The following is a 27924-nucleotide window of genomic DNA, read 5'->3' as shown; positions in this document are numbered from 1 at the left end:
GGAAGCAGTTCCAAGATGGCGACCTCCATAGCGCCGGGGAAGAGTGGCTTTCGTAACCAGAAGCAGAAGCAGGAGAACCGAGGTAAGGTGGTGTGAGCACCGTAGCCCGGGTGTGGAGTTTCAGTTGCGATCGTGTGACGCCGCCACGGGTCTGTTCTCTGAAGTTGAGTCGCTATTAAGAGCTGCTTTTTAGGGGTATTGGCCGGGCCTGCGGAACCGTCTGGCGCAGGGGTCCTCAAACTACGGCCCGCGGGCCACATGCAAATACAAATATTGTATTTGTTCCCGTGTTGTTTTTTTACTTCAAAATAAGATATGTGCAGTGTGCATAGGAATTTGTTCATAGTTTTTTTTAAACTATAGTCCGGCCCTCCAACAGCCTGAGGGACAGTGAACTGGCCCCCTGTTTAAAAAGTTTGAGGACCCCTGCTATATGGTGTCGGTCACGTGTTCCTAATAATCGCTTCTGCTAAAGGCTCCCAGAAGCGCAGGTGTTGCGGACTTCGTCTTTGGTAAAATGATGACTAAGAAATTGCGGAGGGCACACCTTAGACCGCGGCGATGGCTGGAAGTCGTTGGCCAAATGATGGATGCCGTGGGTGTAGGAGAGCGTTTGTATTTGAGTTAAGGGCTGATGGTGAAGGACACAGACATGGGTGAGGTCATTCAGATTCAGCAGGTCTGGGCTGGAGGCCAACAGCTGCATTTCTAACACCTGCAGTTTATGCTCATGCCTATGAACCATACCTTTGAGTAGTACGGATATAAGTTATAGCTATTGGCTTTAAGAGGTTCCTAACACTCAGGAGTTTTAATAGATGATATGAAAGATAATTTATGGCCCGTCAGAAGCATTTTGTTTTAATGAAAGGAGGACCTTTATGTCCCCTTAGGCAACTCACTAATCTTTTTAGACTGAATGTCTTCTATAAAGTGGGAAAAATAAAAGTGGTTCTTCCTACCTTTCATAGTTGTTATGAAGAGTATACAGAAATAAGGCTCATGAAAACGATATAGGAAACCTGAAACCCTATGCCAGTGATTATTAACTGAAAGTGTACAGCAGGGTATCAGCTTTTTTAAAAAAATATATATTTTTTAAATTGATGTCAGAGAGGAAGGGAGAAAGAGGTAGAAACATCAGTGATGAAAAAGAATCATTGATCAGCTGCCTCCTGCACACCCCACATGGGGACCAAGCCTGCAACCAGGTATGTGCCCTGACCGGAATCGAACTGTGACCTTTTGGTTCATGGGTTGATGCTCAACCACTGAGCCAAGCCAGCCAGGCCAGAGAATTAGCTTTTAAAAATTTTATGCACCTGCATAAACATGCAAACATAGTATATACACACACATACTCAGTCTTCACTGCAGGAAAAGTTGAAAGGTTACTTACATTTAGAATAGCCTTGTAAACAAAATGGTATTTGAGTCTTCAGCTCTGACATGGTGTGGTGCAGTGGGAGTTACTTGAGTACCACTGTCAGGTGTATACTAACTAGTGTGGATCCAAGTTGGGTCCTCGCCCTTCAGGCACTTTGCTTTATGCAGCCACGGAAATGTGTACAAGTAGTTTTAATAGTGTGTTGGTAATGATGGAGGCCTGTTCTTTGACTGCTGAGTAATCTAAAAAGCATAGGAAAAGGAAATGCAAAGGGAGCTTTGGAAGCTTGTAAATGTATGCATATAAATGTCCAAAAGTAGGCTAAAATCTGATGTGTAATTTTTTCCTGTAGATGAGTCAGAGCTCCTCACTGTACCTGATGGTTGGGAGGATCCAGCTTTTTCCAGAGGACAAACGCAGAGGACTCTTGGGAAGCAGTTTTGCATCTCTGTTCCCAAATACAGAGATTGGCAAAAGTAGGCTCATGGTTTTCATATGGAAAAAGACATGCAGGTTATGATTATTACAATAGCTTTATTAACTCAAAAGAATGTCACAATGAACTGTAAATTTATGCCTGTATAGAGAGGCTTACTTGAAAGAGTGCTGGCCGTTGGTACAGAAAGCCTTGAATGAACATGTATGCACATTTTATGTATTTCTTTGGGATTTTGCTCTGCTGATACCTTTACTTTTAAGTAAGTATTGTATGCTGGTAGATTTTTTTAAAATATATTTTTTATTTATTTCAGAGAGGAAGGGGGAGGGAGGGGGAGGGAGGGAGGGAGGGAGGGAGGGAGGGGGAGAGAGAGAGAGAGAGAGAGAGAGAGATGAGAGAATCATTGATCAGTTGCCTCCTGCTTGCCCCATAATGGGGATAGAGCCTGCAACCTGGGCATGTGTCCTGACTGGAATTGAACCATGATTTCTTAGTTCATAGGTTGATGCTCATCTGGCTGGGCGCTCTCTCTCTCTCTCTCTCTCTCTCTCTCTCTCTCTCTCTCTCTCTCTCTCTCTCTCTCTCTCGTAAACTCATAGTGATCCAGCCTTATGTTGAATAGTTTATCACTCAGTATATTGAAATATTCTTCAGAATATGTTCACATGTCAAAAAATAGCATTTTTATTTGCTTTCTTGAAATCTGGTTCTTTGTACTGAGAGTTGATGCATAATTTTCCAATTATTGCTTCTTTTCGAACTTATGATAATTTGTTTTTACTTTGTATTTAGCTAACAGAAACCAGCTTGAAAAAAAGTTGGAAAGGGAAGTCTGTTCTCACCCTAAGGATAAGATGGTGGATTTGAGTTAGGTCCAGGATAGGGAAGCCATATAGCTTTGCATTTTTACCTTAGATGTTAAATATGGCCTCATATGGATATGGATATATATATATATTTTTTATTTTTATATTTTTTTTAACAAGAGATACTATTTATTGCCCTAACTGGTTTGGCTCAGTGGATAGAGCATCGGCCTGCGGACTGAAGGGTCCCGGGTTCGATTCCAGTCAAGGGCATGTACCTTGGTTGCAGGCACATCCCCAGTAGGGGGCGTGCAGGAGGCAGCTGATCGATGTTTCTCTCTCATCGATGTTTCTAACTATCCCTCTCCTTTCCTCTCTGTAAAAAATCAATAAAATATATATTTAAAAAATATATTTATTATGTTAAGTACAAAGTATTCTAAAATCAAGTAAGTATAATGGTTTCAATTGCCTGACTTTCTATATTCTCGTATGAAGATAATCAAGCATTCTTTATATTAACTGCCCGGCTTCTTCAATGAGGGAGTTGATAGAATTTTAGAGAGAGATTAATCCATAGTAATTAATGGTTAGATTGGGATAGGCTATATAAGTATCTAAACTGAGTTCATTTTTAGGCGGCTGCTTGTTTGCTCTTTCCTTTCTGTAGCATGTTAATGCAACCCTGGACCTGATCGAGGGCAGCATGACTGTTTGTACAACAAAGAAGACTTTTGATCCATACATCATCATTAGGGCCAGAGACCTAATAAAACTACTAGCAAGAAGTGTTTCATTTGAACAGGTAAATTTACAGTTACAGAGATTCTGCTTTATTTGTGCCATTAGAGATGATATAGCACTGCTTCTATCCATCCCTTCCCTTCCTCCATAGAGTTTTCATTATTCTGCTTAGATATCAGTGTGGGCTTTGAAAAAAAAAGTATTTGTAAAGACTATCGGTTGAATATTTCTTTGTTTTTTTTTCAAAAGGCAGTATGAATTCTTCAGGATGGGGCTGCATGCGATATCATTAAGTTGTTTAGTAAGAAGTAAAAAAAGATTTGTAAAAAGAGGATCATGGCTTATTGGTCCCAAAGGATCTACATTGAAGGTACTTTTTATCAGTAGAAAACTTGAGTATCTTCTTTGTCATTAGTTTTTCAGTGTATTTCAACTGAATTTCAACTTATTTTTCTATTGATGTAGGCATTGGAATTCTTAACAAACTGTTGAATTATGGTTCAAAGAAACACGGTATCAGCCATTGGACTTTTTAGTGTCTTAAAAGAGGTGAGAACGACTTACTATATATTTAGTTAATTTTCAGCAGAGAACAAATTAAATAACTTGGTGATTTTTTTTAATGATTGTATTGTTTTAGAACGTGCTTTGCTTGATTTTCCATTAGTAAATGCTTTGTACTTCATGGAATTTGAGGGAGCCATTGCTCCTGGACCCTAACATATTATGGCCAACCTTTGACAATTACAGACATCCATTTCTCAGTTAGAGTCTGTACACCATCACTCCCTCCACTACACATGTTAGTTACATGTGCTCAAATATAGTGACTGAACAGATGATGTTATTTGCAGGAATGTATACAGCCAGTTGAGGTCAAATTCAAATTTTCTTTTGTTTGAATTTATTATAATGTTTTCATGAACATTTATTTTAACTTGTTATGAGGAAATGTGCCGAGCAGATACTGTTCTGATTGGCTCCCTTTGATGCTGTTATCTGGATGTGGCTGTGAGGTCTTGCTTCTTCCTTTCCAGGGCCTTTAATAGAACTCTCTTGGACCTCCTTCTTAGAAATGATCTGCCCTTTTCTTGTGGGGCAACAATAACTTAAATACATTGAATACTTTGTAATTCTATAAAGTGTAAATACGTTCCTCAGTTCTTACAACAAATCCTTGAGGTATCTTCATTTCTGCAATGCAAATGAGAAAGCTGGAAGAGGAAAATGAAGTGTCTTTTCCATATAAAGTGGCAGTCCCATTATTTGAGCCCACATATTCTGACTCTGAATCCTGCTCTCTTCCCTCTAAATTGCAGTTGCAGAGTGTTACACTCGTTCTATATGTCACATTTTCGCAGTACAATTGAGTAACATCATTGTACTCAAGGTTGACTATTATGAAAGATCTAGCAGCCACTAAAAGCAGTTGAAGGAACTATTATATTCAATTGGCAGCCACTGCCTGGTTTGTAGGATATTTTGCAATATAGTAATCCCTTTCTACCTTCTGCCTGGCTAATTAAAATCTTTAAAAGTGACTAATTCATTTTTCTTTGCAAATTTCCGGTTTATTTTAGATTATATTGAACCTTTTCTTTTTTTAATTTAACACTCAGATTATTTATGTTAGCCTTTTGAGAGAAATATATCCCTGTGTGCAAAGTTCATGACTGTTCTTGGAAATGTAACCATGGTATACTGAGCTGTTTTATTTATGACAGGTATTTGTTGAACAATCCAGTTAAATTTGATGATGTTATGGTAAGTTTAAAAGTCTCTATTAGATTGATGTGAAAAAACAATTTTGAGTTACTTTGGTATATTAAAGATAAAGAGAGCTAGTCATGCATCTGATGCCTGTTTTGCATCCTCTTGTGTACCAATGTCTATAAAATTCAAATGACATTGATTAGGTGGTTGAGTTCTGTTAAAAGGACCTGTAAATACTATCAGATTATTATTTTTATTACCAAAATCTTGTTTAAAAAATTCTACTGGTCATTCATTGAACTAATACTTGGAAAACTTTTAAGTTTTTATGGGGTATTAAATGAAGTATATTTTGACCTATAATTTCCTGATTAGTTAATTAAATTAATGAAGCTGGAAGGACTATATGTAATATTCTTCATGAAATGTAATTTTGCCCTGGCCAGGTAGCTCAGTTTTTAGAGCATCATTCCGATAACACCAAAGTTATGGGTTCAAATCCCAGTCAGGGTACATACATATAAGAATCAACCAATGAATGCATAAATAAGTGGAACACCAAATAGATGTTTCTCTCTCTATATCTCTGTCTCTATCCCTTTCTCTATCTCTCTCATCAATAATAAACATTTTTAAAAATTTAATTTTTAATTACTTTAGCATGCGAGATGGAAAATTGGCATATTAATGAGTACTTTAAGGTACCAAAATATAGAAAAGAATATAAGTAAAAATAAAATGATTTCAAGTGTGATTTAAGGGGAAAAAATGTAGTTGAATCCAGTTAAATCCAGTAGTTGGTTCAGGTAGCTAAACTATAATGCCATTTTTATGTATATGTTCACTAATGTATTTTTAAAGTATTATTATTTTCTCTTAAAGACATTTCTAACTTTAGGCTGATGGCAAGTGCTTTATATTTTATAACACTAACTTCCAATTATAACAGTATTCTGAAATTAATTGTACTAAATATATATTCTTTATGTTTCACTTGGTTAAATCTAAAGAAATACACATACTGTGTTTTTTATTTGTCTAGCTTCTATTGAAACTAAAATTGACGTGGCTGCCATCAAGGAAAAGGTTAAGAAAGCAAAGATTAAGAAACTGTGAGCTCTCACAGCTGAAGAAGTTAAGCTTAAGATGGAAGCAGATGAGAAGAAAGAAAAGTAATACACACACACACATACACACACAACCTGAACTAGAACCTACTAACCTATCTCTTTTTATAAAGGACTTTGAGATACTAGGGCATTAGTTGTCTTATGTGTAAGAAGTAATATTCTAATTATTTTTTTTTCTGAATGTGTTTTTCTTTATGAGAGTATTTATATGTATGGCTATTCTTTATAAATATAAATTATTGTATTCTCCGTGTGCTTTTTGAACAATGTACTAGAGAGCAGTATCTATGTCTTTATGTACATTGCACCTAATCTGTTCTAGGCAGGCTTTGTCTAGCATGATTTTAGGAGTAATTAAAAAAACATTCTTTTTTTCTTTCATTTTTTAAATCCTTACCCAAGGATACTTTTCCACTGATTTTTAGGAAGAATGTAAGAGAGAGGGAAAGACAGAGAGAAACATCGATGTGAGAGAAACACATCGATTGGTTGCCTCCTGCAGGAGCCCTGACCAGGGCTCTGGCCGGGGAGGAGCCTGCAAGGGAGGCATGTTTCCTTGACTGGAATCGAACCTGGGACCCTTTGGTCTATAGGCCAAACCGGCCAGGGCTAAGAGTAATTCTTTCGTTTGATGTAAAGATTTTTGAAATGTGACTGTTGTAATTATCCAACAAATCGAATATCTGATTTGGTTAAATACCTACAACTATGTCCCAGCATTTGGTTTTGAGGAAAACAAATGCAGAGTTTTCAGTGCTCTCTCTACTGATAACAAACATTTAGGCTTATTCCTTTCTGTAATCTCATTTTCTGTTGTGTTCCAAGATTAAACAACTCATAAGCAAAAAAAAAAGCAAGGCCTCTTTAAGTGAAATTCCTTAATTGCTATTCTATTCTGAATCCAGAAAAGTGATAAACCAAAAATACCTCAAATTGCAACTGGGTAAACAGATTATTTAGAGTTGAATCAGCATGCAAGAGTTATGAAGAAATGTTTATACTCATGAAGGCCTGTTGACTTATTTAGAATCACTGAAATCTAGCTCCCTCATTTTATTTTATTTTTAATATTGATTTTTTTACAGAGAGGAAGGGAGAGGGAGAGTTAGAAACTGATGAGAAACATCGATCAGCTGCCTCCTGCACACCCCCTACTGGGGATGTGCCTGCAACCAAGGTACATGCCCTTGACCAGAATCAAACCTGGGACCCTTCAGTCTGCGGGCCGACACTCTATCCACTGAACCAAACTGGTTAGGGCTAGCTCCCTCATTTTAGGTTACTTACTGAAAGTCACTGTGGCAGCCTGAAAACAGTGCTTTTTCATAGAAACATGGAAAGTAAAGGTGAGTTTATCCTGTAGAGTGAGGACTTTGAACATTTTGGTTATGGCTTTACTGAAGCAATGTAATTTTTTTCTGGAATGTTTTAAACTTAGAATTATACCCAATTGTTATTTTTAAAACATCTTATACAGATGAGTTTGTAAACTTTTTTAAAAAAAATATTTTTTTTATTGATTTCAAAGAGGGAGAGGGAAGGAGGGATAGAAACATCAATGATGAAGGAGAATCACCGATTGGCTGCCTTCTGCACACCCCCTACTGGGGATCGAGCCTGCAACCCCGGGCATGGACCCTGACCAGGAATCAGAACAGTGACCTCCTGGTTCATAGGTCAATGCTCACCCGCCGAGCAACACTGGCTAGGCAAGTCTGTAAACTGTATTTTTCTGGGTAGTATTAGTCCAAAAGAACTAAATGTTTGTACTTGACCAAGATGGTAATAATAGCAGCCAGGATTAGTACTAGTGGACTAACAATGAGAAAGAGAGATAGGGATCTATTACGTAAATATATCGGCCAGTCTGGATACACAATAGAGTAGTAACCTGTGAAACAAACATAAAATATCCTCTTAAATGTTGTTTTCATAATGCAGTAACATAATTCACAAAGACTTTAATGAAACAATTAAGATTTATATACATACGTGTGAGTTTGTCTCGCTGTGTGCTAACTGTAAAATCAGAGAGAAAAAAAAATTAAAAGAGTAGGTACTGGGGAGGCTTTTGTTTTATTTTTAAAAACCAAGTTTCTAATTATAACTACTAACTGTTGCTTTGACTTTATTGCAGTGATTTTCAAAGGTTACTTTTTAAAGATTTTATTGTACTAACTATTCACTTGATATTTTTAAAGCAACTTTTATATAAACTAAACTTTTTATGTACCACTACTGTAAATGGAAAATCATTTTACATATCACATCTAACAGATAATGAATCCAATTAAAATAAATATTAAAACATTAAATTTTTAAAATAAAAAATATTAGTAATATTGAGTGTGAGCAATTTATTAAAATATTTTCCTGAAAATAAGTTCCTCCTTTAGAAAAATGATGCTGTTTATGATCAGTCAGTAAAAGAGAGACAGTTGCCTCTCATCCATTTCATTATGTTGGTAAATTACATATAGGAGCATTTGGCAATCATAGTCATATCTACTCCTCTCTCTTCACTGAGCTTTATTCAGAATTTGACACTGTAGCACTACGAAGAAAACTTTGCATTTGCCTTAGCCTTCTTAATACTTTTTTTATAGTCAAGACACCTTTTGACACCAATCCTACTCCAGCTGCTATTGGATTCCTGTGGTAGAACCAAAAAAGATCTGGCCCTCTGGGTGCCTGTGAGCATCCCTGATCATCACACCTGGGCTTTTTCCGTGTTCAGTTACTGTGAAGCTGCTAGACTTCACACAGTTTTCAATATTGGTAGTTCTGTAGTTTAGTTGTAATTTTGATGTGGGAGGAAGTGAATATAGCATTTACCTATGCCTTCATCTTGGCTGGAAGCCTGGGCATATTGTTCTAAAATCTATGGTTTTAACTCCTATGCTATAAAACCTAACTTGTAAAACATAATAATTTGCTTTGTAGTGTTGTAGCAACATGAAAGGGAAAATTCAGTAAATATATTGATACTCTGAGAAGAGGTTTGTTGCACTTGGACTACACCTTACCAAGTTCTCCTAACAAAACTGATAAGAGTAAAATAAAGAATGCTTGAACTAGGGAGAACGGACTGGCTCAGAAACCTGGTCAATAAAGTGTTACTGTTCTTGGAGGGAAGATGAGAGTTAACTGTTTACATCAGGAGAAAAGGAACGGGCAGTTTAAAATAATTTTGTAATTTTAGACCGGGAAGGGGCCTTAGAAAACATGTAAGCAGCAGAATGCTTTTGCCAAACAAAATTTATGCAGTTAAACTCGGTCCACTCTGCCCTGCCTCTACTAAGAACCTCACCCCAGCCCTGGAACTCTGGGAGTTCAGTGGTTACAGATGTGGACACTAAAGTACTACACAAAAGGATTTGCACAACTTCAACAGCTTAATTGAGTTTTCCTTTCTTCACGTCATAGGAAAAAGAACTGTGTCTGGAAGAGGAACTTATAAATAAACTCTTGGCCAGTTATGAATTATTATTTCAAAATTACAAAGCAGAATTTTGCTAGGATGTTTAGTAAAACATCCTTGCAGTTATCTTCATTGGCTTTCTATACCATCCTCATTAAAATATTGTTGTTTTGCTCATTTAAGAAGTGCCCCATTACAGCTTCTTTCATTTATTCTACAGATGAAAATGCAGCCTTGAGTGCCTCGAACAAGTAGTATCACAAAATTCAGAATACTGTTCATTTGGATAGTTTCATTATACAAATTTTTGATCTTGCTGAAATTAGCAAATTTTGGGTCTATAGTTTTCAACACCATAGTCATTTTTGTGTTGTACTGATTAGAGCTAAATAAACAGGATACTAATTGCTTCTTTAAATTTATATTAAACATATAGTGCTAAGAAAATAATAAGCCATTGGTTTGATTGCAACCTAATAGCTATTCCTGAAAATAGCTATTAGGATAAAACAAAGGTTTGCATTCTTAACTGTAGAAAGTTACAATCGTTTAAACACATTGTATTATGGGTAGATTGTTTCTTTTACTCACCGCACAGATTGTCCAAACAATTGTCATTTTGGGGGCAAGCACTGCAAGTGGATCCTTTTTTATATGGCCAAGTGGGGTAATTTCCTCTACAAAGAAGAAGAAAACTGTCCATTAGGAGAGGTTTGTTGTTGTTGTTGTATTACAATTACAATTTACTATGAATCCTTGACTAAACCCATAAGATAGAAGTCCAGATTCAGAGGGTTGATAAGAGAAGTGGAGAGAAGAAAGCAGAACTGGAAGCCTGTTCACATATAGAATTTACTCTGTGTGCCTGTGTCGTTAACCTGTGTCTTGGTCTACATTATTTAATTCTTAAGACTACTCAGGGAGGAAAGTATTTTTATTTCTATTTTATAGATAAGGAAACTAAAGCTCTAAGGATTAAGTAGTTTGCAAAAAAAACACACTATATATATGTATGTGTGTGTATACACACCCACACACAAACACACACATCACAATATATGTCAGAGTCAGAACAAAACCCAGATCGCTCTGGCTCCACGGCAGTGTTCCCTCTGACTGCCTGGCCCATGTGATCACTGTCATCCAAGCAACTGTCCATCTTAGAAAGTGGTGTGACCCACATTGACTCCTCCATCCACAAGCCGCCCTGGTGTTTACTGGATGGGAGCCATTTGGCTGGATAAGCACCTAACAAAAGAAAACAAGACATGGGGGAATTTCTAAGGTGCAGTTTGTTTTTACATAAAAGATGTGATAGGAATAATAGATAATAATTACCGAGTCTTCCTTGTGAGCTAGACACTGTTCTAAGTCCTAATGAATTAACCTCAGCCCGATGAGGAAGATACAGTTATTTATCCCCATTATATAGCTAGAGGCTGAGGCACAGAGTGCAAGTAATTGACCAAGGTCACAGAAAGTGAGAGACTATCCAAACATTTTCTATCCCCGTGAAGATCTGCAGAGTAGCAGTGAGGGGCTGTGCGTTTATTTCAGTGAACTTGCAAGTACACTAGACCTTTTTGGAACTCTGCTTTTAGAAAGAAGTTCTTAACTTTTTATGCCTGGGACCCTTTGGTTGCCTGGGGGGTCTGTGGACTCTCTGAAAATAGTTGTTTTTTAAATGCATAAAATAAATGTTATAGGACTAGTATAAAGGAAACCAATTAAATTGAAAGTTGTCAAAATGGTAAACATTTGTGATATAGTAAAATATACTTCTCTATTAAATATTAGATAAGATCAAGCAGGGAGTTTAATAGTTATATTAATTTCAAAGCAGTGATGAATAAAAGCTATTTTGAGATGATCTACAGCAACCAGAATGGGATACGAAATATCTGTGATATTTACAAAGATATTGCCAATAGAACGCACAGGTGTGGCTGGTGAAACTGGAGTGTTCCCTTCATTCGTAATGAAATGTTACTTTCAGTAGAGGTTAGTGAAAATAAGATGTTACTTTTTCTAATCCAAGTTCAGGGACTCCCTTCCCCTAATACTATACTTTAACTCTGAAGTTAACACCCCCTCCTTAGAAACATATTAACATCTTATTTCCCACCCAAAAATATATGTTCTAATTTCGTTGGGCTCCACATTAATTTAGGTTGTTTTGGAAATTAAATTTACCCTCATGCTTACTCCACGCCATGGAAATTAATCAAAGGAATGTAGTAGAGATTCTGATAACAATTATAAAAGATGTCCAAAATGGACATTAATCATCGGAATATCTTTCATCGTTAACACAATACTCATTGAGTGGTTACATTCTTAATTAAAATCATTTAGTAAAATCATTTATGCTACATTTTTGGTCTAATTGTGCATTACACATGATAAAGAATAGGGGGAAATAGCTGCTTCAAAAATAAGCTAAAAATGAGGCAGTTGCTATTCTAGGGAAGTGGCAGAATTCATCTTGGGAGAAACATGCTGGCAAGGCCTGGATTTGACTAGTTGGGGAGAGAGTAAGACAAAGCAACCTGAAGTACTCTGCCCAATAAAGAAGCAGGGCGTTTTCCTGTTTCCCTCGGAAGCCTGAGAGAGAAAGGAGCAGGGCCCTGGGGCTTTGCAAAAGAACAAGATTAACATGGGCAAGGGTCCCCAAAGAAGTGGTGGCTCACGTGTACTGGGTACTACACTGTTTGATAGTCAGCACTGTCATGTCCTCTACTGTATTAGAATCCTCTCTTCCACAGTCCGCTGAGGGAAGTTCTGGTCCCCAGCAGAGCCTTGCTCAGTGCGGCCCAGGGCGATGAAGGAGAGCGTTGTGTCTGTGTTTGGGATAATACAGATGAGAGAGACCCGAAGCTGCCAGGAGGAGAGGGGTCAAAACTGTCCTGAGCAATGGGAAGGAGGTGAGGGTGTGCCTCAGAGCGGGAGGATAGGTGTGGCTGCGAGGAGCAGGGACTCCGGAACAGCACGCACTCCGGAGCCAGACGGCCAGGGCAGAGCCTGGCTCTGACACTCCCTAACTGAGGGACCTCGGCTGGCGGTTCACCCTTCGGTGCCTCCGTTTTCTTAACTGCAAAGGGGTTAGTAACAAGCTGCCTCACAGTCTGTGAAGATTACATGGTTACTTAGAGCAGTGCTCATAGCATGAGGAGCAGAGTGCAAGCACAATGGCCTGGGGCACGCTCATGGTATCACTTTAAGTAAAAAAAATAGAAAACATGTATTTCCACAATCTCAGTTTTCTAAATAGGTGTATGACGCATACGCAGGCATACTTAAACTTTAAAGGAAGTCGGGGGAGAGGTCATGTGTCTTCCCGTTTTCTAAAAGAAGACATTGTAATCATTTTAAAGAAGAATTGTCAAAAGTAAATGAAATGAGTTATGTACATTGAGACATTCAAATCAGAGTTATTTTTATTTTGACAATTGTGCAAAATTTCCAAGTTTTAAATAAACCAATAAATATAAAGTAACACCAATCCTCTTATTTTGTGGTGCTATTACCATATCCAATTAATCTGTGTCCCTGAAAACATTTTAGTCTTGCAACTGTTAAAAATGTACATATGTATTTATGTAGTATTTATAAAGGGTGTATACGCACCCCACAAAATGTACTAGAATGTGAATGCAGTAGATTTCTAGGCAGAGGAATTAAGGTTAATATTACTATTCTTCTATACACTTATTTCAATTTTCTTAAAGTGAAAATAAACACTTTTGTAAAATAGAATTAATTTTTTTTTTTTTTTAGAAAGAGGTTGATTTGAGCACTTACGCTGGTCCATAGTTGCATATAAAATGTGCAGCATTAAGAAACTGTAAGCCGATAATTTTAGGACAGAATTGTACTGCACAGCCAACTTTGTAGCTATCTGCCCACACAACCTGAAAGAGAGTGAGAGAGACAGAAAGCGAACATTCGATTGTGATTAGGCCTTCATAAACGTGGTGAGGTATAGTCACTCTAGTAAGATAGAACATTTATACCACCAGGGAAGTTGTAGGTGCTCAGAACTCAGGTGGAAACAAGAATTGTAAATTATTATTATTCGGGGGGGGGTTGTCTGTGTGTGAAATATATAAAGAATAACATCATTGTTGACAGTTGGCGCAATGAAGAAATAAAGGGTCACAGGATAGGGAGTGACTGAGGGAGGAGGAGGCTGCTTTGACTTGGGTGTTCGGGGCAATGTCTGGGAGGTGGCATTCCAGCTGAGACCCGAGGAGGAGGAGGCAGCCCTGAGGAGGACCGTGCAGGCCAGCTGTGCGAGGAGGAAGAGGCCCTGTGCAGGAGGAGCTCGCAGGGCGAGGCCCTGAGTGGAGAGTGGCTGGGAGAGAACAGCTGGGATCTGATGGTGAGGGGGAGTGGGGAGGAGCTGCAGAGGCGGCGAAGGCAGAGGCAGAAGAGCAGGTCACGGGGAGTCTTGTATGTATGTGAGTCATGGGCCTTGTTCATGTCCTGGAAAGATCCCTTTGGTTGTTCTGAAGTAAATGGACTGAGAAGAGCGAGGGAAGTAGGCGGGCGGGAATGTGGGAGGCTATCTCGGTGGTACAGAAAAGAGAAGTTCACACTTGGATTGTGGAGTGGAGTTCCTGAGAACCGATCAGGCTCATGGTTCCTGTTAGATGGAAAGCTGATAGGATTTCCTTTTGCTTTGAGTGTGGGGTTAAGAGGAAAAGACACAAATCAAGTTAATGTTTTAGGCCCGAGCAGCATTTACTGAGATGGGGAGAATCACCAAGGGGGAGGATGGGTGGTTGCACGGGTGGGGTTCTGTCCACGTCATGGGAGTGTTCAGAAGCCTAACAAATGTCTGAGTGCACACTGAGTCAGCTGCTGGATAGAACCATCTGCAGCGCAGAGACGCAAATCTGGAAGACATGTGACTGGATCAGACCACACAGACCAAGGTAACAGAAAAAGAAGTGAGAGCTGGGATCAAGCACAGCCGCCAGCCAGGAGGTTGAAAGGAGAGGTCAGTAACACAGGGAACCAAGAACAGAGCCAGCTTCAGGGAGAGGGGGCCCTGTGACCAGAGGGCTGCATTCTTGGTTTAATTCAATGCTGTCACACGTTTTAGTACCTTTACTGATACTTCCCCCCTTATTATTGAACAAGGACTTCACAGATTCATTTTGTACTGGGTCCCACAAATTCCATAGCTCATCTTACCATAGTGTTTGGTGTCCCAGAACCTAAAGAAAAAAGGTATCTGGAGCCAAGCCAGCCATTAAAAGTACTTTTTTTTTTTTTTACGTTGATACCATATTGCATTTTAAATTACTTTTACTCAAAAATTTTCACAACTCTGTGACAAGAACTGTGCTGAATATGGGGGATGCAAAAGTGAATGGGCTGGAGCCAGTGGGAGCCTTCACAAAATGCCAAGGAAAGCCGTCATCACATAGGGTTTCATGCTGTGCAGGGGAAGCAGAGGGTGCTCAGCGGGTATATAGCAGGGGGCCCTGCCCCCCCCCCCCCCCCACCTCATTAGTGAGGTGGAGCTGGAGCTGAAGCTGGAGGAGAGGGTCTGAGAGAGCCGGGAGAAGTCTTCCAGCAGAGGGCAGCATCCCTGTGAACCCAAGGTGAGAAAGACAAGGCCATTGAGGCTGCAGAAAAAGATCAAGTTTAGGTGAAAAAAATCAATAATAAAAACCACTCCCTGGGGAGCGAGTATAGGGTGAGGGAAGAGGGGAGCTGAGAATGGAGTCTGAGCTTCTCCAAGGTTCAGTGCGGGGGGGGGCAGGGGGGTAGGAGGCTCATAGGGCCTCCCTTTACCTCTATAACTTGTTTCTTAAGCCCATTTCTTCTACAAAATAACTTCTTCTCCCTCTATGATTTTCCAAATAAATGTTCTCTTATAGTTTGTAAAGAAAAAGGGGTGCTGGATTTTATCAAATGCTTTTTCTGCATCTATTGACATGATCCTGTGGGTTCTATTCTTTAATTTCTTTATGTGATATCACGTTTATTGATTTGTGAATAGTGTACCAACCTTGCATCCCCAGAATAAATCCCACTTGACTGTGGTTTATGATCTTTTTAATATGTTGCTGGATCTGGTTTGCTAACATTTTCTTTTTTAAAAAAAAATTATTTTATTGTTTAAAGTATTACAGATGGTAGTACATATGTACTCACCGGCACATCCCCCCCCCCCCACCCAGTGTCTTGTGTCCATTGGTTATGCTTATATGCATGCATACAAGTCCTTCAGTTGATCTCTTACCTTCGCCCTATCCCCCCGCCCCCCCACCCCCCGCACCGCACTCAACACTCCCCAGCCTTCCCACTGTAATTTGACAGTCTTGCTAACATTTTCTTGAGGATTTTAGCATCTATGTTCATCAGATATATTGGCCTATAATTTTCTTTCTTTGTTGTGTCTTCATCTGGTTTTGAAATTAGGATAGTGCTGGCCTTGTAAAATGAGCATGGGAGGTCCTCCTTTTCTTGAATTTTTTGGAATAGTCTGAAAAGGATGGTTGTTAACTCTTCTTTGAATGTTTGGTGAAATTAACCTGTGAAGCCATCTGGTCCAGGACTTTCATTTGTAGGGAGTTTTTGATCACTACTTCAATTTCACTGGTTGTAAGCTGTCTGTCTATTCAGACTTTTGTATTCTTCCTGATTAAGTTTGGAAGGATGTATGTTTCTAGGAATTTATCCATTCTGCCTAGGTTGTCCAGTTTGTTGGCATATAGTTAGTTGTCATAATATTTTCTTACAGTCCCTTGTATGTCTTTGGTATCAGTTGTTACTTCTCGTTCATTTCTGATTTTATTTATTTGGGTTCTCTCTTTTTGTTTTTTCTTGATGAATCTGGTTAAAGGTTTATCAATCTTGTTTATTTTTTTCAAAGAACCACCTCTTGGTTTCATTGATTCTTGTATTTTTTACCCTTTGGCCTTTGAGAAATTTCTTCCAGGGTTTTTGTATGTCAAGTATTCCTAATCTTTGGGTCTTCCCCTCTTTCCCTCCTTCCCTCCCAGTATCTTTAATGCTTTAAGCCAGCAGTTCTCAACCTGTGGGTTGCATCCCCTTTGGGGGTCGAACGACCCTTTCACAGGGGTCGCCTAAGACCATCGGAAAACACATATATAATTGCATATTGTTTTTGTGATTAACCACTATGCTTTAATTATGTTCAATTTGTAACAATGAAATTGGGGTCACCACAACATGAGGAACTGTATTAAAAGGTCACGGCATTAGGAAGGTTGAGAACCACTGCTTTAAGCTATTCTTCTTTATTCTACTTTCTTTTATATTTCGGTTATATTTTTTCTAGGAGTATGCAAATGTCAATTAGTATTTATTTTGTGTTTTAGATGGTCTCTTTTTTTAAAAGTCAGGTTGTAATGAGCATGTAGTAAAAGCCATCCTTTTTATGTGTACAGTTCCAAGAATTTTGTCAAAAGTATATATTCATATAGAAGATCTAGAACATTTCCATCACCCCAAAAAGTTTCCCTGTGCCCTTTATAATGAGGCACTATCCCACCCTCCATCCCTAGCAATCACTAATTTGTTTTTTTGCCTATGTGTTTTTGCTTTTTCCAGAATTTTACACAAATTGGATCATTTTGAATGTAGCTATTGAATCAGGCTTCTTTCATTTAGCGTAAGCTAAATTTCCAGATTCATTCATGTTGTTGAGTCCATTAGTAGCCACTCCCTTTCATTGCTGAGTAATATTTGTTGCATGGACGCACCACAGTTAGTGTGTCCATTCAAGTTGGTCTTTTAATAAAAGCTTCCTGGGCATTCAGATTCTGGGTTTAATTTCTGGAGCGACAAAGTCCGAGTTCATCTTCCAGCTCATACACTCACTGTGTGCTTAGCTTCCTCATCAATTAAGTGAGAATAGCACCAACTCCACAGGCTTATTTTGACATTTTAAATGGGCTAATAAGAAAATGCTTAGAACAGCTTCTGGTACATAGCAAGCACTCAGCGAATGTTCATTTTTAATTCTCTTATAACTAATTTTTTCTGCTTTGAAATTTTTGAAACTTTTTTATTGTCAGATTCCTATTGCATGCTTTTTTTTGTCTTTTAATATGGTGGACAAAAAACATAACTATAAAAAAAATAAAGCTACTCATTGAGAATTTACCCAGTGCCAGGGTAATGTTAAGCACTTTACAGGCAACATCATGTTTAACCTTGTGACAAGTCAATAAATAGGAACTGCCCTGATTGCTATAGATGAGCATTGGAACCTAATTTGCTTGACCTGGCAGTACAGTCCATGCCCCAAGCAAAAGGTCTTCAGTGTGCTTCCCTTTTAGCAGAACCAGGAAGGACTCTCTTACCTTTCTCACAAAAACACGGCATTTGGGGAACTAAGTGGGGGCAGGCATGTCTCTCCCTTCTGGCTAGCAGCCCCTTCCCACCACCCTCCCCTTTCAATTCTCAGTATGAGTCCATCTGGCTCATTACCAGGGGTATGGTAACCCTGTAACATATGAAAAGCCAGCTAGAAAAACTGGGAAACATGTCACAGTTCCTTTGTTTCTGTGAGAGTAAAAAATGACAAAAATTTCTAGAGGGTTGGGGTGGGGTGGGGAAGGACATAAAAACAAAAATGAGACCAATAGAGGGCATCCTCCGCACTGTCAGACCTGAGCTGCTGCCCCTCCTAGATACAGAAGTAAAACTGTTTCAGACTTTACAAAGCTGAACTGTCGGCAACAAAATATATAATGTAAATACTCTGCCATATTATTATACCAAAATTCTTCCACAAGACAAATCATCTTTCATGAAGACAGCTAATGTGGTTAGCATTTTAAGAAGTATCATACCTTTGTGAGGTAATAATGGGTCTGAATCTATTGTCTTTATACAATCACCCTCCACAAGCCCAAATCTGAAAATAGCTTGCTTTTTATTAATAGAAGATGACAATAAGTGGGAGGTTATTACCCACTTGAGGTCGTTCCAAGCATGAATTTAAAATGGCAACTGAGTAGTCTTGACTCTCCCAGCAGAGCCTTCTTCCAATATAATTGGTGGAAAACCGTCTCATGGAAGAAATGCACGCTTTGTTCAGTGCATACTAAATACTAGTACCTTACTAGATAATTTACAGGCATTGTATTATTTAGTCTTTACAACATACCTGGTATCTGAATCCCAGCTCTTCTGACTAAATGACATTGGGAAAACAATTTCTTAACCTTTCTGAGGCTGTGTATTCATATATGGAGATTAGTGTTTCTCTCATAGGTTTGTAGTGAGAATTGAATGAATGAGATCTTAGACACAGAGAACTAAGCACCACGCTCACTTAAAAAGTAATTGCTGCCCGGCTGACATGGCTCAGTGGTTGAGTGTTGACCTATGAACCAGGAGGTCACGGTTCGATTCCTGACCAGGGCACATGCCCAGGTTGGGGGTTTGATCCCCAGTGTGGGGTGTGCAAGAGGCAGCCGATCAATGATTCTCTCTCATCATTGATGTTTCTATCTCTCTCTCTCCCTCTCCCTTCCTCTCTGAAATAAATAAAAAATGTTGGGAGCCATTAAAGATATTGGCTTAGACAAAGCCATCTTAAGAACTATAAGTTTCTGGTTCCTCCAGAAACTCCTAATTACCAGAAACCACCTGTGTGGCAATTTGGCCAGCAGTTAAAAGATAAACTACCCTCACACAGCCGCTAAATCACACATCTCCACTGATAAGCACACAGCCATCCGGAGCCTGCTAAATCACACATCTCCGCTGATAAGCACAGCCATCAGAAGCCTAATAAATCTCTAGTAATAGATTACTGCCCATAGACCCCTTTACCCACCCCCCACCCCCGTCCCTAAAACAGTATATATCCTGCCGCTGTAGGAATAAAATTTGAGGCTTGATCAGAGCTTGTCTTGCCTCCATTCTTTCGTGTCCCTTGTTTGTCTCATTCTCCTAAGGTGTCTCTTCGTTCCCCCATTGTTGTCCCGCGGGTCGGGGCAAAAAAATATATTTTTAAAAAGAGTAATTGCTGGTGGTGCATCTTCCCAGACCCAGGGGGTTCCTGGACATGCTTCCCAGAATGAGGGTCCCTCTTCTGAAGAGGGGGTAGGATGTCTCTTACAGAGAACAGGTTAGGATCACTCAGCTTGGGCTCTGACACCTGTATGCAATGTAGTGGGTTTTAGTGTGTCCAAAATGTTAGCCATTCTTTCTCCCCCTGGATGTAAAGGGAAAATTTACGAGTAAGCTCAGTTAATTTGGGGAGGGCCATCTCTAAAATCTCAGGTCTATATGATATGAAATCAAGTTTTGGCTTTCTGGGATGATAGACATGGAGTGTCTTACCTTGCATTGTTTAAGAGTCTTTTGCCAATGTATCAGCCTTTTGATCTCTAAATATTTGGTGTGCTAAGCTACTGGCCCTTCTTTTGAAGTACCAGGCTCATTAGTACAGATTGTCCACCTTCCATACCTTCTTAATATTGCTTGGTGTTCTCTTCCCTTTCCTTTCACTTAGTTTTCAAGAATGAACTTATATGTTTCCTGCTGTGTGAACAACTCCTGTGTCTCCACACCTCCCTTTGGCCAGATAAGCTGCTCTGTCCTCTTTGCTCAAGGGCACTCTGTCAGTTTCTCCAAATTGCACTAGCTGCGCACTGTTTGTTATATGTCCATTTACACATATGCCTCTCTTCAAAGAAGGTCAACTCCTAAGGGTCAGGGCCATTCCCTGCTGAGTCCTTCACTCCCTAGCTCACTCCCCAGTTCTCCTCATTCCTACTTCTGCCTAGTAAAGTGTTAGCACATAAGTTGTTGTCTCAGGTTCTGTTTTTTAGGAACTTGGACTAAAACATATGACCAGTGCCTTACAAAGTGCCTGGTGTAGGGTAGAAGCTTAAACGCTGCTTGAAAGAGAGTTGGCATCCTCAAACTGACAATTATTTCTGGAGATTTAAACACTATCATGCACCCTGGCTGGTGTTGTTCAGTGGTTAGATTCCCTATCTAAGGCTTTACCTGGGTTGTAGGCTTGATCCCTGTCCCTGGTCAGGGAGCGTGTGGAAGGCAACCAACTGATGTATCTCTCACATCAAAGTCTCTCCCTCCCTCCCTTCTACTTTCTCTAAAACCCAATGGCAAAAATATCCTCAGGTGAGGATTAATTAGATAAATAAATAAATAAACAAACAAACAAACAAATACAAACACCATAATGCATAATGTTACCAAGTACCACTTGTAGGCAATCTGGATTTAGCTTTCTTGTCCTGTAGGACTTGTAGGAACCCAACAAAATTTATTCCCTGGTTAATTTTATTTGTAAACATAAACCAAAATTGACTTCAGAAAAACAACTAAAAGACAAAACAGACATCATCCAGAACCACAGGAAGGCTGGCCAAGTGGAAATTCTACAACTAGAAGGAAAGAGAAAAGCTCACTGAGACTCAGAGGAGGTGTGGAAGTAAAGTGCAGAGGTATGGAGGTGCATGCGAAAAGGGCTGGCAGCTGAGGACGCAGCTGTCTTTTTCAATCGGGAGGGAGACACAAGCTCCCGACTGCTCTGAACTCCAGTTCTGGGTGAGTCTCTGGGGACCCAGACTCATACGAGGAGAAACTGTACTGTCTGACAGCGGGCAGAACTTGAGGACGGCTTTCTCTCAGAGGTGCTTGCAGCGATTACCTCGGAACAGTGAGACCCGGGTCCTCTTAGGGCAGGGCTGAGGATCAGCCATAGCTGTTTGCTCTGCCCTGTTGATTCCCTGAGACCCCACCCCACCCAAGCTGTGCGCAGAGGCTTTTGCATATGAATGGCCTGGCCTTTTGCAATCTAAAATTACCTAACAAACTGCAGCTGGGTCAGAGAGACCCAGAACATCCAAAAAGAAGGCCCAAGGCCCCACAGCAGCTTGCATTGCTTCACAGCTGGGCCTCATCTAGGCACCTCCAAACTCTAAACAAAGAAAAGGAATTAGCACCTCCTTAGAGAGCCAAGAGTCAGTGTACCCAGTGGTCAGAGTGGACCATCCAGATTACAACTCCTCAGATCCATAAGGGACACACTCAGGGGGCAGACTCAGTGAGCACCAAAGCCCCACTGAAGTAAGTCTTGCCCCAGAAGGGTGTCTCCAGCACAGAAGTTCTCCCACTGTAGACACAGCTGATTCTCACAGCCAATTGGCCTGGAGGTCAATTCCTCCCAGTGATACCTACAACAATCAAAGCTTAACTACAACAAGACTGTGCACAAAGCCCACAAAGGGGTGCGCCAAGAGTGTCCACCTCAGGTAATTGGGGAGGCTGAGCCACTGGGCCCTATAGGACACCTAGCACACAAAGCCACTCTATCAACACAGGGAAGCAGCCAAAATGTGGAGACAAAGAAACAGGTCACAGATGACAGAAATGGAGGAAAGCAAGGTACTGGATATAGAGTTCAAAATCACGGTTATAAGGTTTTTCAAGAATTTTCTAGAAACCGCCAAGAAATTTAGTGAGATCCTCGAGGATATGAAAAAGGACCAACTAGAAATTAAGCATACACTGACTGAAATAAAGAATATTATACAGAGATCCAACAGCAGACTAGAGGATCTCAAAAATCAAGTCAAAGATTTGAAATACGAAGAAGCAAACAACACCCAACCGGAAAAACAAAAAGAAAAAAGAATCCAAAAATATGAAGATAGTGTAAGGAGCCTCTGGGACAACTTCAAGCGTACCAACATCTGAATTATGGGGGTGCCAGAAGAAGAGAGCAAGATATTGAAAACCTATTTGAAGAAATAATGACAGAAAACTTCCCCTGTCTGGTGAAAGAAATAGACTTACAAGTCCAGGATGTGCAGAGAACCCCAAACAAAAAGAATCCAAAGAGGACCACACCAAGACAAATCATAATTAAAATGCCAAGAGCAAAAGACAAAAGGAGAATCTTTTTTTTTAAAATATATTTTATTGATTTTCCACAGAGAGGAAGGGAGAGAGACAGAGAGTCAGAAACATCGACGAGAGAGAAACATCGATCAGCTGCCTCCTGCACATCTCCCACTGGGGACGTGCCTGCAACCCGGGTACATGCCCTTGACCGGAATCAAACCTGGGACCCCTCAGTCCGCAGGCCAATGCTCTATCCACTGAGCCAAACCGGCTTCAGCCAAAAGGAGAATCTTAAAAGCAGCAAGAGAAAAACAGTTAGTTACCTACAAGGGAGTACCCATACAGCTGTCAGCTGATTTCTCAACAGAAGCTATGCAGGCCAGAAAGGAGTGGCAAGAAATATTCAAAATGATGAATACCAAGAACCTACAACCAAGATTATTTTACCCAGCAAAGCTGTCATTCAGAATCAAAGGTCAGATAATGAGCTTCACAGATAAGAAAAAGCTAAAGGAGTTCATCACCACCAAACCAGTATTATATGAAATGCTGAAAGGTATCCTTTAAGAAGATAAATAATTGATGAACAGAATAAACTGGTGAATATAATAGAATCAGAGGCATAGAAAGGGAGTGGACTGACAATTCTCAGCGGGGAAGGGGTGTGGGGGTGCAGGAAGAGACTGGACAAAATTTACACCTATGGATGAGGACAATGGCAGGGGTAAGGGCAGAAGGTGGTGTGGGAACTGGGTGGAGGGGAGCTATGGGGGAAAAAAGAGGAACAACTAATAATCTGAACAATAAAGATTTAATTAAAAATAAATAAATAAATAAATAAATAAATAAATAAATAAATAAATAAATAAATAAAATAAACATAAACCAAAATTGATGGTTTATGGAATAAATTTAGGGGAACCTTACTTATTTTCCAAGAAATGGACTTAATGCTACTGATGACTTCATAGCCCCTCTTTGCTTACAGTATGAAAATCTCACTGAAATCTGTCCTGTCCTTCTCATCACACAATCATAACCTCTTTGTAACTGTGCTTAACTTGTTTTACCTATAACAATACCAGTGAAGTCAAAGGCTTTATGGAGCTGAACTGTATTAAGAGTTTTTCTAATAACATTTGCTCTTTAAAAACTCTTGTTAGGGCCCTAACCGGTTTGGCTCAATGGACAGAGCATCGGTCTGTGGACTGAAAGGTCCCAGGTTTGATTCTGGTCAAGGCCATGTACCTTAGTTGAGGGTATATCTCCAGTAGGGGGTGTGCAGGAGGCAGCTGATTGATGTTTCTAACTCTCTATCCTTCTCCCTCCCTCTCTGTAAAAAATCAATAAAATACATTAAAAAAAGAAAAACTCTTGTTAGGAATGTTTTTGCCATCACACCTCATTTCAACACATTCTTGCTCATTCAAACCTATCCAACATAGATTAAGTCTCTTTAGTTCTTGGCTTAACAAGGACTACCAGGAAATAAATATAAGTAAACAAAACATGTCCAGCAGGCAGACAGCTTGAGTGGAGTGGGGTGGGGTGGGGTAGGGTAGGGTGGGGTGCGGTGAGGTGGGGTGTGGTGGGGGTGGAGGGTTTGAGCATAAAAGAAAAAAAGAGAGAGAACTCATGAACATGGACAACAGTGTGGTTATTGTGGCAGGGGGAGGGGTGTAGAAGAGAGCATAGAGGGAATAAATGGTGATGGAAAAATAAAATAAAAAAGAAACACACACACACACACACACACACACACACACACACACACACGTGTCCAGTCCAGAAAGTAGCCTATGGAGAAGACTTCGGAAGATGCTACCTAGGAACTTCTTCCCATAAAGTTGCCAACTGGAGTTAGGGTCAGGGAGCTAAAACCAGCTTGAGTGAAAAATAGAACAAAACAAAAAAATCTCAATGGGAGACTCTGAATGTCGCTTTGGGACTAATACTATCGATTTGGGGGCAGAAAAGCCGCAGCATGGTTTATACTGTGGCTTTTGGTTTACATGTTGGTGTCTCTCTAGGGGGTGTAACTTATTTTTTTCTCCTTTTGTGACACTTGATAAGCTCTCGATCCACGTTTGAAAGAATTGGAGGATACAAAAGCATCAATTCTTATTGATGCTTCTGTCTGAGAGGCTCATTTCTCCCAATTTTGTAGTTCCAAAACATCTGTCTCACCTTTCACAGAGCACTCATACTTGACCATCCACTCTTAAGGCCCTGTGATTGCTTACAAATGGAATAAAGCCGCACGGGAAGAGAGCTGTTATCAAAATTATTCCAAGCCATGGTGGGCCTGCACATGTCACCATGTCCACTAAACTGCTCAACCACCAACTCTGCTATTGGACTCTGTTCCATTTATTTATTTTTAAGAGGAAACCTGTAACCCCGACTCTGTCATATTGACAGCTGTACTAGCTTCCTGTATATTTTCTTAACACTTGGTTCCAGTTTTGTCCTCACCCGTGAAAAGATGGTCTCAAGAGAACACAGCGCAGATCCTTACCTGAGTGTAATGGCCACAGACCTTGCTGCACCTCCGAGTCTTGAAGTCATAGTATTCAACTTCATTGTACCAGCTTGTGATGGCTGAAGACACAGAAAAGATGGACTGAGACCCACTCCAGATGTTTTCTCCCAGTGAAGTGAAATTCGGGTGCAGCAGGCGGGGTGTCTTCAGCTGTACGTTATGTGAAAACTGACATTTTCTTGCCCACGCTTTCGCCGTTTGGGCTAGTACTGGGTCCCAGGTCTGTGAAAACAAATATGAAACAACAAGAGGGTCAAGAATGGAACCTATTTATGTAAGAACTAGGGGCCCGGTGCACGAAATTCGTGCACTGGGTGTGTGTGGGGAGGGGAGAGTCCCTCAGCCCAGCCTGCCCCCTCTCACATACTGGGAGCCCTCAGGCGTAGACCCCCATCACCCTCTGATCGCCTGATCGGCCCCTTGCCCAGGCCTGACGCCTCCGCCAGAGGTGTCAGGCTTGGACAGGGGACCCCCATCTCCCCCTGATCACTGGCTCTGGCCCCAGCCCAGGCCTGAGGCCTCTGGCCCAGGAATCATGCCTGGGCAGGGGACCCCCATCTCCCTCTGATCGCTTGCTCCACCCCCCGCCCAAGCCTGACGCCTCTGACCCAGGCTTCAGGCTTGGGCAAGGGGACCATCATATCCCCCCAATCCCCGGCTCCGCCCCCCACCCAGGCCTGATGCCTCGGCCAGAGGAGTTGACCCTCATCACCCTCCGATCACCAATCACCGGATCGGCCCCTTGACCAGGCCTGAGGCCTCCAGCAGAGGTGTCAGGCCTGGGCAGGGGACCCCCAGCTCCCCGCAGTTGCAGGCTCCGCCCCTGCCCAGGCCTAACGCCTCTGGCTGAGGCATCCGGCCCGGGCAGCGGGGACCCACAGCTGCAGCGGCCCCGCGATCGTGGGCTCCGCTTTAGGCCCAGGCAAGGGAGCAATAGCTCCCGGGACTGCCAGCTTCGACCGTGCCCAGCTTCCATCGCTGGCTCCACCCCTACTTCCTGCTATCACTGGCCAGGGCGGCACAGGCGCCTGATTCTCCGATCATGGCTGGGGGGCAGGGCAAAGGCGGCCCCAGGGCCGCCTTTGCCCTGCCCCCCAGCTCTTAGCCCCCCCCTGGGTTTCCGATCACTGTCAGTGGCAGGGGGCTTCTTCCTGCTTTCACTTTCGCCTCCCTGCATTGTGCCTACATATGCAAATTAACCTCCATCTTGTTGGCAGTTAACTGCCAATCTTAGTTGGCAGTTAATTTGCATATAGCCCTGATTAGCCAATGAAAAGGGTATCGTCGTACGCCAATTACCATTTTTCTCTTTTATTAGATAGGATGTAACTGGAGTGAGCAAAGGGGGACTTTAAATGGGGAATGAGGTGTGAGGACAAGAATAGAGAAGGAACCACTGCACATGGTCCTCTATAGAAGCATGGTCTCCAAGTAATAACTAGGGCTACTAGGAAACACGAGCATCTGATTTTGTGGAATTTAGCATCTGGGTGATTGACACAGACCAACATCTCACTGAAGCTCTATTACAGGTTGCCCTGGCTATCCGAAAGTAGGGCAGACCTATGGACACTTCAGTTAGCCAAAATCGGTGTAAAGCGAAAAAGCAATGACCTTAGGACACATCTTGCTAATGATGCACCAAGTAAGTGGAAATAAAGCACAAATGCCCACAGACACAGGTCAAACCTTGACGCTGTGACGCTGATGTAGCTCCTGGGAGGGGCTTGCTCAGGGTGCAGCGGCCTCGGTACAGCTGGGAAACCAACACTGAACACTCCTGCTTTTCACTTGTTTTTCATAGAAGGGAAGACCCTCTTCAGGTGTCTTTCAGTTGGAGAAAACAGGTAGGGATGTAGGCCTTTTTGTAAAGCAAAGTGGCATAAAGAGAACTTTCTAAAAGCAGGAGGTATCCGTAGGTGCAAAATATTGTGTGCTGTTTGACGTCTTTTAGAAAATGTAATAACCACAATACTTGACATCTTAAGAGCTCAGAGAGGTTAAAAACCAGCTCAAAGCCACAGAACTGGGATTCAAACCCAAACCAGTGAATCAAAATCCAATGTGTCCCCAAACTCCATTTGCTGTCTTCCTGAGAAAGTCAGTACTCTGCTGGCCACAGACAGTTACACTTAGAGCCCCAAACAAACACAAAACCCTCACAAAAATGAAAAGGGAACAAAAGACAAAAAGAGAAGTGCAATCTATCCATGCCCTGAGGAAAGGAAGTGACCGCAAAGAGAACTGAAATGGATTTGCCCAGTTGTTGACAGACAGCTACACCGAGTTTGTTTTGATCACAGACTGTAAATTTACTGAGCACATTAATGACAACGAAAAAAACACACAACACAAACAAACAACAACAGCCAGGGTGACCAAGGATTCCCCCTCCAAAAATCAGCGCACATCAGTTGTTTTTGACTGACTTATGCCACAAACACTGATATTTGCCTTACCATGTACAGCATGTCACTGGCTGCCGGCTTAACCTCTGATCGGAGCTTGTTATGAATGCGAACACAGTCTTTGATAAACGCTTCATTGTCGATATCTGGTAAACTGTTTGCTGAATACGAGTAACTGGAGACCACAGAAACCATCCAGGCTGTCAGAGCAAGGGTGACTCGCATGCTCGGGCATCTGGTGCGGAGCCACCGCAGGTCCTGCCTGTGCGCGTCTGGGTTTTGCAAAGCACAGCCCACTCCCGCTTGGGGAAGTGGCAAAGCAGAACACGAGTGACAAGTTTGAAGATATGGGTTTCTCCATATATGGCTTGCTGCTTTTAACCCTGTTTTCAGTGGTTCTCAGTGCACCTATTACAACACAGATTTTTATGAGGCTGAGTCAGACTTTTGTCTGAGTTGGG

The 27924-nt window shown here is 41.1% G+C and overlaps 1 protein-coding gene and 1 long non-coding RNA gene across 5 annotated transcripts; one reads left to right on the top strand and one right to left on the bottom strand.

Moving 5' to 3' along the window:
- LOC132227951 (uncharacterized) lies at positions 1-8561 on the top strand. Of its 4 annotated transcripts, none has more exons than XR_009451265.1 (5): positions 1-82; positions 1740-1863; positions 3303-3437; positions 3626-3925; positions 6132-8561. It is a non-coding gene; the product is annotated as an uncharacterized LOC132227951 (long non-coding RNA). The 4 variants fall into 4 exon arrangements; XR_009451264.1 differs by having other exon boundaries at positions 3303-3746; positions 3842-3925; XR_009451262.1 differs by having other exon boundaries at positions 3303-3925.
- Positions 7962-27796, bottom strand: GLIPR1 (GLI pathogenesis related 1). Its single transcript, XM_059683664.1, has 6 exons — positions 27515-27796; positions 25032-25277; positions 13442-13551; positions 10232-10317; positions 8212-8238; positions 7962-8110 (listed from the first exon to the last, which is right to left on the bottom strand). The coding sequence occupies exons 1-6, from the start codon at positions 27686-27688 to the stop codon at positions 7962-7964; spliced, it is 792 nt and encodes a 263-aa protein (XP_059539647.1). The 5' UTR covers positions 27689-27796.
- Between the last annotated feature and the right edge of the window lie 128 nt (positions 27797-27924).

Source organism: Myotis daubentonii, chromosome 2 (assembly GCF_963259705.1).
Source record: "Myotis daubentonii chromosome 2, mMyoDau2.1, whole genome shotgun sequence".
NCBI classification, from domain to species: Eukaryota; Metazoa; Chordata; class Mammalia; order Chiroptera; family Vespertilionidae; genus Myotis; species Myotis daubentonii.
The sequence above is the reverse complement of the archived record's forward strand: the minus strand, read 5'-3'. Positions and strand labels throughout refer to the sequence as shown.

Bases quoted from the DNA above. Each gene is read 5' to 3' on its own strand.
- GLIPR1 (XM_059683664.1), bottom strand. From the start codon at position 27,688: ATGCGAGTCACCCTTGCTCTGACAGCCTGGATGGTTTCTGTGGTCTCC. The intron at 25,278-27,514 runs GTAAGGCAAATA...TTGTTTTCACAG, and splicing joins CCAGTGACATGCTGTACATG to ACCTGGGACCCAGTACTAGC. The intron at 8,111-8,211 runs GTATGTATATAA...TTTGTTTCACAG, and splicing joins ACAGCGAGACAAACTCACAC to GTTACTACTCTATTGTGTAT.